Source organism: Diabrotica virgifera, chromosome 10 (assembly GCF_917563875.1).
Source record: "Diabrotica virgifera virgifera chromosome 10, PGI_DIABVI_V3a".
NCBI lineage: Eukaryota > Metazoa > Arthropoda > Insecta > Coleoptera > Chrysomelidae > Diabrotica > Diabrotica virgifera.
Window position 1 is genome coordinate 33,248,892 of NC_065452.1, and position 12,875 is coordinate 33,261,766.

The 12,875-nt window shown below is 32.7% G+C and overlaps 1 protein-coding gene across 4 annotated transcripts in view; it reads right to left on the reverse strand.

Annotated features, from left to right (window-relative positions):
• Window positions 1-8,667: 8,667 nt before the first annotated feature.
• Window positions 8,668-12,875, reverse strand: part of LOC126893198 (tripeptidyl-peptidase 2) — a 113,025-nt gene continuing 108,817 nt past the window's right edge. For all 4 annotated transcript variants that reach the window (XM_050663158.1, XM_050663161.1, XM_050663159.1 and 1 more), the window contains one exon: window positions 8,668-9,941. In XM_050663158.1, coding sequence (XP_050519115.1) covers window positions 9,717-9,941 — 225 coding nt within the window. In that variant the 3' untranslated portion in view covers window positions 8,668-9,716. The remainder of the gene's footprint in view (window positions 9,942-12,875) is intronic.

The window sequence follows — 12,875 nt, forward strand, 5'->3', positions numbered from 1 at the left end:
TCTATCTATCTCTCTCTACCGGCGCTTAGCTTTCTCTCTCTAGAATATAATGACCGCCGCCTGTGTGTCAGTGTCGTTCCATAACTCCCACCTCTTGGTAGATACACTCGCACGACAGACAAAGATAGCTAGACCACCGTAGTGATGTAACGAATATTCGCATGTTTTTGCATATTCGCATTCTCCTCCGCATTTGCAAAATTTGTGCGAATATGAAAACCAGAAAAAAATTTTAAGATAATGTTAGGTTAATAAAATCAAAAATCTATTCACTTCTCATCTTTTTTTATTAAGAAAAAGTAACTTAACCTCAAACATGCAGCTACTCCCAAATGGAAATATGCAGGACACAACAGCAGACAAAGAGACGGAAGATGGAATGAAACGATAACTCACTGGAGACCTTGGGACTACAAAAGAGGAAGGGGCAGACCACAGACAAGATGGTCGGATGACCTAAAAAGATACGCAGGGACCAGATCGACAGCATTAGCACTGAACCGAGAAGAGTGGAAAAATAAGGGGGAGGCCTACGTTCAACGTTTGACAAATGAAGGGCAATAAATAGGTAGAACTTCACGTTGGATAATCACATTATCAGCCTTCACTTTTTTATTATTTGGTATTATGTAATAAAGCTTAAGATTCAGATTGATTTACACTAAATATCAATTAACTTTTCATTATAAATTTAGGAAACATTACAAAAATAGAAACAGATTTAAAAAAAACTGAATATTCGCATCCGCTTTCGCGAATGCCGGTAGCAAATATTCGCATTCGTATTCGCGAATGTTCAAAAAAATGACATTCGTTACATCACTAGACCACCGTACTTGATATTGGCGTTACACCCCGATGCATTGGGTGCGTTCGGACGACCACAGCGGCTGGACAGCTGAGCTAGCTAGCAATAGCTGTCAGACGTCACCGCTGGAAGTCAGCCGCTGAGAGATTTACTAAGCTTTCCCTATCACGGCTGGATACAACCACTCAGCCGATTTCTGCTGAGTCAGCCGCTATGGTCGTCCGAACGCACCCATTGAGTGGCATATAAGTAGCCTGGTCTATGGGTTATACACAATGAAGACATTTTCAATTTGAAATCTTACTTATAGTGCCAGTTTTAGACAACCCACATTACGCTATTTTGTAATGTTTTGAATAGCACATACAACTCCTCAAAGGTTCTTTAAAGTTTGCTCTGGGTTTACCTTCCCTTTTCCTTGCAGTCGATCTTTGGTTAAATATATGTTTTTTATATACACTTCTCCAAGAAATTAACGCACCACCTTAAAATTGGTAATTTTTGATGTCTCGAATTTCCTAAACTTGTCGTCTGATTGAAGTAATATTTTTAATATGTAACATTCTGTAACAATAACGATGTGAGATATGTAATGAAATTTGGTGGGTTTTAAGAAGTAGTTGGCACCATTGGCGTGCATATGGGTAATATGACCCGTATGTGCGCCAGTGGAGAATATAAAATTCTTAATTGTATGCCAAACAATTCGCAATAACTACCTCTTAAAACCTACCAAATTTCAATTGCATATCTCAACCGGTTTCAGAGCAATAAAATAAATTGTCAGTTTGTAAGAAAAATTTACACATCCCCTATATCGGAAACGAAGCATTTGCGAACATACATTTATAAATCAAACTGTCATTATTTTTTTCATGCACCCCTTAAAGTTTGTCATACTTATTTAAAAACACCCTGTATTGATGAAAAACATGGTTAGTTGTTAATTATAAATGCTAGAATATTCCACAATGTGGTAGTGAACTTTGAGAAAAAACACAGTTTGATTGGTACACTCGGTATATAGTGACAATTTACCTGTCTAGCAACAATTTTATTACAGTGATATTGTTAAAGAATAAGGCTATATTAAAAAATCACTTAAATCGGACAACAGGTTTAGGAATTTTTTTTTAAGGTGGTGCGTTAATTTCTTGGAGTAGTGTAGCTGGCGACTGAGAAACATTTCATCAGCTTGTTAATACGACGATAGCTAATGCTTGAAATCCAGGACGGCACACAGCAGTGGCGGCTCGTGGTCTTAGAGAGAGGGTCGGCAAGATTTTTTTGTCTCCTCATATAGGTATACCATATAATTAAAAGACTTAAATCATCGTAGGAGATTTTTGTTTGGTTTACTTGACATTCTCTCTTGTGTCATAGTGTTTCGACAATATGTTTTGATTATTTTGAGACAAGAGAAATCCCGTTCATTTGAGGCAGAAGTTAGTGATAATAAGAGATTTATGAACAGTTTGTTGTAGTGAATTGCACTACTTACTATACAAAATTATACATAGGTATTTGTAACTTATCCCACATTCCGAAAATATTTGGATCAGCATTAATATCAAGCGAATCCAAAACGTCACTGCGTGTATATATTGGAAATTTCTATCATTACGAAAATTTCTGAGATTTTGCACCAGCTTTCTTATTTTATTTTTGGAATAAATAATGACAATTGACTCATTTTGAACAACATTGAATATCAAATGGGTTTGGGCAAACACTTTCTTAAAAATATCTAAAAGAATATTAAAAGAGTAATCATTTAATAAAGTTCTCAAACCGATTGCTTCACGGATCGAGATATCACCGCTTTCAAAATCGTCGCCTTCGATAATAAATTAAAAAAACTTCCAAAAAGCTGTTCACGAAAATCTGCTACAGTGAAAACGTTCGGGACCCTAGAGCAGCCAGGTTGCAAATGGGTTTTTTGGGAACTATATACCTAATACATTATAAATACAAAAATGCCTGTCAGTTTGGAGAGAAATTTAGTTATTAACAAATAAGGGTCAAAAATGGGAGTTTTTTCGTTTAAATCGCTACAGGTAAAAATAGGGCAATTAAATATCTTACTTATAATATTTTTCTTTTAGTATATGGGCCAAGGTTTAAAATAGAGCTTTTTGAATTTTGGTCCGATCATTTGTTGCTTCGGATATTGCAAAATAAAACTAAAATTTCGAAAATAAATTTGCTATAACTTTTGCGAAAATGAATTTAAGGCTTTCATATTGCATTAAAAGTTGAGTCAAGCAGTCCACACAATGCACAAAAAATTTCAAGACGATTCGTCAATTAGTTTAAATTTTATTCAATTTGTTTATCCCAAACAGCTTTTTTTCGCAATGTTATTGTTCAGAAAATAATAATAATATATGTAGCAATTCTGTGAAAACAACATGAAATAAGAACAGTCATATTTTCAAAGCGTTTAAAAAAAATCATTAAAGTCATTTTTATCACTCAGAAAACATTTTACTAAAATATAGTCATTTTTGGCTTATAAACAATTTGAATAACTTTGTTAATATTGGCTGTAGGCTAAAGGCCGCGTCCCACCATCAAATAATTTGATCAAACTGGTTTGAGCAAACTGAAGGCCCCGTCTCACCATCAAATAATTGACAGTTATTTGATCAAACTTGACTAGTGACACAAACTATACATACTAACTGTCACTTTGTGTCACTAACTGTCAAGTTTGATCAAATAACTGTCAATTATTTGATGGTGAGACGGGGCCTTAAAAGTGACAGTTAGTGACGTCACATCCTGAGTGTTCATTGTGGATAATCATGAAAAATTTTAATTTTAAATAAAGTACAAACAAGTTAGACAACTCAATACAAAAAATTTGATCAAACTAGACAGATAGTGAGAGCACAGATTTTTAGAATTTCAAAAAAAATGCAATTGTGGGGTCACTTTGACGTACTTCCGGAGTTTGCTCAAATTATTTGATGGTGAGACGCGGCCTTATAAAACTACAATGGGATTTAAAAAACTGGTATTTTTATACGAATTTTCAGAGAAAAACTTTTCGCCTAGGTTAATTACGGTCAAAGTTAGCCACTTTTTTATTTAATTGACGGCTACTTTGTTTATAACAATTAAGCAACATAACTAGAGCCATTTTGAAGTTGAAGGTATATAATTTATGTGTAAAAGTTTGAGTAAACTTTGAACCTCAACAGAGTGGTTAATAAAGTTTTAAAAATGGCGTCCGAACGGAATTAATTCGTGGTCGGTGGAGGGGAATTATTAAAATCCGTGCACTCAAAAAATGAAACTGATTCTGCAAACATAATATGCTGCGATTAATATCGCCGGAGCTTTTTGATAGGTTTTGATCTAATTTTTTTAATTTGTATGTACTCGTAGTCTAAAGGCCGCGTCTCATCATCAAATAATTTGATCAAACAGTTTGAGCAAACTTGACGTACTTGAGGAAGTACGTCAAAGTGACGTCACAATTGCAGTTTTTTTTGAAATTCTAAAAACCTGTGCTCTCACTATCAGTCTAGTTTGATCAAATTTTTTGTATTGAGTTGTCTAACTTGTTTGTACTTTATTTAAAATTAAAATTTTTCATTATTATCCACAATGAACACTCAGGATGTGACGTCACTAACTGTCACTTTCAGTTTGCTCAAATTATTTGATGGTGGGACGCGGCCTTTATAGAGTACGTTAAGGCCCCGTCTCACCATCAAATAATTGACAGTTATTTGATCAAACTTGACTAGTGACACAAACTATATATACTAACTGTCACTTTGTGTCACTAAAGGCCCCGTCTCACCATCAAATAATTGACAGTTATTTGATCAAACTTGACAGTTAGTGACACAAAGTGACAGTTAGTATGTATAGTTTGTGTCACTAGTCAAGTTTGACTGTCAAGTTTGATCAAATAACTGTCAATTATTTGATGGTGAGACGGGGCCTTGACTGTCAAGTTTGATCAAATAACTGTCAATTATTTGATGGTGAGACGGGGCCTTTTTATGTACACACATCCCCACCTAACATTACAAAATGTTAGGGGGAACTTCCCTTATCACTCAGGGATATGAAAAATAGATTACGACCGATTCTAAGACCTACCGAATATACATATATATATAATTTCATAAAAATCGGTCAAGCGGTCTCGGAGGAGTATGGAAACTAACACTGTGACAGGAGAATTTTATAGATGTAAATATATAGATGGCTATTAACAAATAGGGGTTGGTGATAGAAAAGTCAAAATTACGGGTTGTATGTATTTTTTAATTCTACATCATATAAAATTAAGGTAGATAAGTTTGTCCAAAAAAATAAAAAAAATGTCAGGGGGCAACCCCCTCATAACTTATTGGTATAAAAAATAGATTAAAACCTCTTCTCCGTCCTATAGGATATACGTGCAAAATTTCATAAAAATCGGCCAAGCCGTTTCGGAGTAGTATGGTAACTAACACTGTTACAGGAGAATTTGATGTACAGTGGGTGATCATATTATTAGAGCCACCTAGTAAAATTCATTGTTTTAGAGGAAGGGTATATAATTGAGCTGTATCATATTATATTAATGCATTTGTTTCCATTTGGCTGTCTTGTTACACTTTATGAAAGTGCAATAAATAATCTGACAATGGTGGCAACACGCATGTGTGGCAATGCTTGACTCAGATGTCATTGTTTTTCAGTGCTGCCCAGCCTAGCTTGCAACTCGTGTGCCTATTATTTTGTATTCTTGGTGTTTGGAATTATAATAAACTTTGTGAGTTTCCATTGCTCTCTAGTGATATTCTGACAGTCCTATACTATATTTTGTGAATTAAGTAAAAATTGCGCGTTCGTTACACTAGTGGTACCAGAACATCATGGGAAATCCAAAGACATCTCACCAAGGAAAATAGCAGAAATAAAAACTTTAATATTCAATACTAATCACTCCAACAGAAACATAGCATCCATTTCCAAAGTTTCAAAGGCAACGTGGACCGTATAAAGAAAAAAACTTAATACCATTATTAAATAAAAGTAAAATTTTCTGAGGTGGCTCTAATAATATGATCACCCACTGTATATAGAAGTAACTGCGAATTAAATAATAAAAGTGGCTAACTTTGAGCCTAATTAACCTAGGCAAAAAGTTTTTTTCTGAAAATTCGTGTAAAAATATCAGCTTTTAAAATCCTAAAGTAGATTTACTCTATAGTCAATATTAACAAAGCTATTCAAATTGTTTATAAGCCAAAAATGACTATATTTTCCTAAACTTTTTTCGGAGTGATAAAAACGACTTTTTAATGATTTTTTTTTCAATAATTTGAAAATATAACTATTCTATTTGCATGTGGTTTCCACATAATTGCTGTCATAATTATTTTCTGAACAATAACATTGCGAAATAAAAGCTCTTTGCAATAAACAAATTGAATAAAATATAAACTAATTGATGAATTGTCTTAAAATTTTGAGTGCATTATATGGAATGTTTGACTGAACTTTTCGTGCGATAAGAAAGTCTTAAGGCCATTTTCGCAAAAGTTATACAGTCGAACCCGCTTATTAGAATCCCTGTTATAGGAATATCCCGGTTTATGGAATATAAATTCAAGTTCCCGAAACATTTCCATTTACTCCTTAATAAATTTATCTGTTTATTGAAATAGAATCTAACTAGATAATACCGCTTATTAGCATATTTTGCAGGTCAAAGAATATTTTTTTTTACAATTTACTAAAAATTTAAATTATGTTTGGTATTATGGTTTGTCGTCAACGGCCGGTAGTGCTGGATTAGATATTATTAGGGTAATAAATATTTATTACTTTGTTAGGAATACCAATTCGATCTTTAGCATAGCCGACAAATGCATGGGTCATAAAATAATTTTTATTTGTCTACACAAAGGCACTGTTGCCTGTTATAAAATTGTTAGAAGCAGTTTAGTTAGAATTCACTCAGAGAGTACCTACTTGTTTGCAAGATGGAATTATGGCTTTGTTAAATTCGAAAAGAAGAGAAAAGAACAAGAAGGTAACAATCCATTTCTTGACGCCAATAAAACTTCTATTCAACCAATGGATTAAGGATGACCACACGGATTAACAACGAAAAAGCTATAATTACCAATAATTTCTCAAGAAAAAAAAAGTAATTTTGTTATATAGGTATGCATTTTAATAAGAAAATATTTACATATCTACATATTGCATACATTTCATATTAATTATATAATGTATTCATTCACATACATGTAATGTAATTTGGTATTTAACACATACATAGATAAGTACTAGTTACACTACTGTATTATTGACGTAAAAAGACCTAAAACCATTTACATACACTGATTATGTAGGTACATATAATATGATATACATATTGGCATAGTATGTAATAAAACTACATATTGGCATAGTATGTAAAACTACACATTGGCACAGTATGTAAATAATATTATTACGTATATTCGGTAACACTTATTTCGACTAGCCACCAATGATCGGTTATTAGAATATCCCGGTTATAAGAATATTTTTGCCTTGCACAAAGGCTATTCCAATAAGCGGGTTCGACTGTAGCACATTTTTTATTTTTGAAACTTTAGTTTTATTTTGCAATTTCCGAAGCAAAAAATGATCGGACCAACATTCAAAAAGTTCCATTTTAAATCTTGGCTCATCTACAAAAAAGAAGAATGTTATAAATAAGATATTTAGTTACCCTATTTTTACCTGTAGCGATTTAAACGAAAAAACTGCCATTTTTTGACCCTTATTTGTTAATAACGGGCACAATAAGTTTCTCGTCCGAACTGTGACGGGCATTTTTGTATTTATAATGTATTAGGTATATATTACCCAAAAATCCATTTGCAACCTGGCTGCTCAAGTGTCCGACAAAAACCTTATTTCTCTGGACTATATTGCTTTTACTGACGTCTGTAAAACCTAAAAACCTCTCATAAATATTACCACGTAACGCCTATCGAACAACAATTGATACTTGTGAATGACATAACCAGAAGTTTCATCTACTTCTAGCGAAAAGCAAATGGTTTTCAGAATCTCAGATTCAATAATGTTATTCAAAATGTAACTACATAATTGATTATATTAATTCATGCTGTACTATTTTAGACACGCCGCTAAATATCTTCGAATCAGAAAAAAAATTGGAAAATTTCAAATCATATTTCTTAAACAATTTTATTAGTTCTCTATCATTACTTTGATTTAACGAATGCTCCGATTCATCATGTCCCGTAAATGATAATTCGTGACAACTTAAATAAATTACAATATCAATTAAACGACGTAAAACGGTGTTAATATTTTTTACAATTTCTGCCGATGCTTCCAAATCAAACATCGGCAGATTTAAATGTGCCGTACCTGCCGCTTAATGCCTACGGAGAGAAATATACGTTTGGTTGCTCTTAGACTCTTATTTCGTTGAGTTTTACATGTAAATCGTCAAGCTCGAGATGAGCTGGGGTCGGCTTGCCGAAAACAGTCAGATGAATGGCTCGGAATATTCATTTTTTGAAAAGTCTCTTATGCGCAGGGATCACTTCACGCTCGGATTGGACGAATCCTTTTAAAAACCATGAATAAAATTCAGTCTGTATTATCTGACAGATTTTTTTATTTCACAGATACAAATGACATCAACTCTGATTAAATTAAATATTTAAAAAAAATCTATATCTATAAATGTGTGGGTTGGCACTGCCGACCCTAGCCGGCCTCCAGTGGCACACAGTGAAGAAGAATAACAAGTCCTAGTGTCATACTAATAATGGAAGAAGAATGAAAGGAATGTCACGGTAAAATTAAATAAGGTATAAGTTAAAAGGTATAATTTATTATAATATAGCTAAAACTATTAAAAAATAACACAAATGAAAGGTACATATCATACCCGTAACTTATCTTTTGTTACAAGACAGAAGAACACAAACCTGCTAAGATGATTACTTAATATGTGTAAAAATAAATATAGTAAAAAGAAACAGGTAAAAATCATACACGCATTATGCATTTAGACTCCGTCTAGATATCATCGTTCTGAGAGAAGATACAGAAAGAAATTTAATAGATAAATAACATTAATTAGAGAGTATATTAATTAAATAAAAAGGGCATTCCTTCCAAAAAGTAAAAAAATTATTTTTTAATAAGGTTTATAAGGTTTTCTCGATATTATCAATTTAAATTCACTAAATAGCACCTTTAGTGATAATACAAAATTAAATTAATTGTAAATAACGCAAATTTGCAATAATTAAAGATTTAGTTTTTCTTCGTTTCTGTAATTCTATATTTCTTAAACAAATTTTACAAAATTGAGTTATAATCATCACATTTTTCTATTTAACTCTTTTCTGTATCACTTTTTAAAACAGATAGGTATATTTTATTTATTTCAAAATTTTATACGACATAATCAATTATTCAATATATATAAATTCAATTATATACAATTCAATTCATGTACATCTATTATGTGCTTCTACTTTTGATTTAGCAGGTACATATTCTTTAAAATTTAAACACTAACAAAAAATGCAAATGATAATTACTCCACTTTCATTTACCACAAGAAAGAGAAAAAAGTTTCGTTCTATTTTTTAATACGAATCTCCAACGTTGATAAATTTTCAGTTGTAAATAAATAAAAAGGAATATTCGCAAAAAAGGTATTATTTCTTTCACCCCTCCATTCAGAAAAATATTCTTGTAAAAAGTCAACCACTAAAACTCAAATTAGGTGTCTGTTTTTATTTTTCATGATTTATGCTTGCTAATAGGTTCGCTCAAAGGAATTGTCAAGAAACGTAAAATGAAGACGAAGAAGAAGAAAACGAAGAATTTCTTGTGGTATTTTTAAAGTTTAAAATGGTTTGTATGCAGAAGGGAACTTTGACGGTAAAGTTCTTTTCAAATATTTAACAACGTGTGACCACTTCAGTTCTTCGCAAAACTCAATAATTTTCTTTTCCACTTCTTCGGTTGGTTTGTCTTCTTGCATTTTCAATAAATGTTTCAATAATCTACCGTATTGATTGTATAAAAATGCATGCCAGATTGCAAAATATTGGACGTGGCTTGTTAATACCTGCAACAAAAAATAATTAGGTAAACTTGTAATATACATCAAATCAAATTATTCGAGATCAAAGGAAAGACGTCTTTGCTGTATTTATTGACTATGAGAAGGCCTTTGATGGAGTACAACATCACAAATTAATTAAAATATTAAAGGATAAAGGAGTGGATAGTCAAGATGTACGAATCATAGAAAAATTATACTGGCGTCAAACAACGACAGCTTGCATAAATGGAAAATCAACAAATATGCAAAATACAAAGAGGTGTCAGACAGGGTTGTATACTGTCCCCACTGTTATTCAATTTATATTCAGATAGAATATTTAAGGAAGCGCTGCATAATTTGGAATGGGGTGTGAAAGTTAATGGAATTCTGATAAATACAATCAGATATGCAGACGATACAGTTATTTTAAGTGATGATATGAATGGATTACAACACCTTTTAACGACGTTCTACACCTTCGGCAAAGAATTAAGGATTTGCATGAAATTTTAGTATGTTATAGTTTACTTCAAAAAACTAAGACTTGATTTTTTAAAAATTGTTTTACCGTGCCGTTTAATTACTATTAAGGGTCAAAGTTAAGTTTTAACATGGGTTCTTATGGGAATTCTTAAAAAGTTAATAACTTTTGACCCAAATTTACGATTTTTAATTATTTACGCTTAAATTAAAGTTTTTTTTGTAAGGAATAACATATTAAAAAATGAGGATTGTTTACCGTACCATTTATTTTTATAAAGTATTCAATACTGAAACATATGATTTGAGTATTCTGCTATAAATGCATTGTTACCAACTTTCGCTTGCATATAAGTTCCCCCCCCCCCTTTCCTCTGAGAGGCATACCCCGCAACGAAGGTGTAGAACGTCGTTAAATGCCATTGACACAGTGGGAAGAGAGTTTGGCCTAAATATAAACTGTTCAAAAACAAAATACATGGTATTTAGCCGTTTGGCCCATCAAGATTCACGGTTATATGTTGATGGTCATATAATTCAAAGAGTACCCAGTTTTAAATATCTTGGTTGCCATATTACTGAACAACTAGATCCAGATGAGATAAAATGTAGAATCGACATAGCCCGCACGACATTTTTAAAAATTAGGTCATTCTAGTGTAATGATAACTTGCAACTTCAACTTCGAAAACGCATGATTAAATATTACATTTGGTCAGTCCTCTTGTATGGTGTCGAAGCATGGACATTAAAAATATCCTCCATTAATCGTTTGGAGGCCTTTGAAATGTGGCTGCACAGACGTACACTGAAAATACCATGGACGGCTATGCTGACAAATGCGGCAGTCCTTAAGAGGGCAAATGCTGCCCGCGAGCTGCTTGATAACATCAAATATAGAAAGATGGCCTATTTTGGACACGTAGTAAGGGGATACCGGTATGATGTTCTTCAATTTATTATGATGAGTAAAATCGAAGGACGCAGAGGAATTGGTAGAAAGCAGGCCTCTTGGTTGAAGAATATCCGGGAGTGGACAGGAATAAAGAAAGCAGAACAACTATTTAGAATAGCTCGAGACAGACAGTTTCGCCATGTTAATCGCCAACGTCAAGGGGACTTGATAGGGCACGTTAAGAAGAAGAAGTAATGTACATGAATCTGAAGAGTTTGTAGTTAAAAAATGATTTAGACAAGATGACCCTCTATCGACAGTGTTATTAATCTGGTGTTGGAAATAATTATAAGTATGTAGTCTAGTGGCAACATAAGGGGTCCCGTGGGAAATTCTAGCTCGCCGTGATTTGATGGTGGTTTTATAGGTGTTTTGGGGTCGCTGAATCCAATGGAAGTGGTCTGGAAGCCCAAATATTACTCGTTTAATTGTTATTAACAAATTATGGTAAAATTAGGTATTTTTCAGGTATTATTAGAAACCTTGTAAAGAAATTGATGGTGTTAAAGTCTTCTCTGGTGTATTTTTGGTCGCTGAATCGAATGTGACTACTCGCGATTACCCAAAATATGTTCTTATTTTGTTAATAACAAAATAATTGACACCAAATTTGGCATACACGAAATGTCTACAAAAAAAGTGAGTTTTCCCCCTTTTCGGGAGTGACAAAGATACCTTTAAATAAGTCCGGAAGTTGATAAACTGATTAATTGCAGAACAACTTTTGTTCTATAGAGTTTTTTCACCAAGTCAGAACTTTTCGAGTTATTTGCGAGTGAATAACTCGCGAGTTTGCGAGTTTTTCGCAAATAACTCAAAAAGTAAGTATTTAAAAAAATTTTAGACGCAGTAGAAGCTGAGTTGTAGCTATTGAACAACAGGTTCATTTTCTTCAAATTCCAAATCGAATAAAGTTGGTCCCTTTTTTGGTAAAAAAATCGGGAAAATCACCCTCTAATGGACATCCTAAGTCTTGACGTCACAAAATTGGGAGGAGCTTATATTTGACTCCAAACAATTTTGTTTATAAGGTTAAACACTCAAGGAATTTTTCATTTATTGTTTACGTAGTTTGTGTGACAAAATAAGACTTTTCATTTAGGTATTTAGTTAAAGAAACGTGTCAGTTAAGAGATTTTTATTCGTTTTTGCCCACGTGAGTTAATTTAATGCAATGATAAGAACGTAAACAGTTTTGGGGTTATGTTTATTTTCAACCACTAAGGAATAAAAACCACCTGAGCAAAAACGAATAAAACGCTCTTAATTAACACGTTTCTTTAACGAATTACCTAAATGAAGTCTTATTTTGCCACACAAAGCACATAAATGAAAAATTCCTTATGAAAATTTAACGTTACAAACAAAATTGTTTGGAGTCAATATAAGCGCCTCCCAATTTTGTGACATTTGTGACGTCAGACTTAGGCTGTTCATTAGCATTTTAAATGAAATTAATCGTTTCACAAGTTGATTTAAATGTATTTAATATGATCTGTAAGTTTCGTAGATTCAAAGTG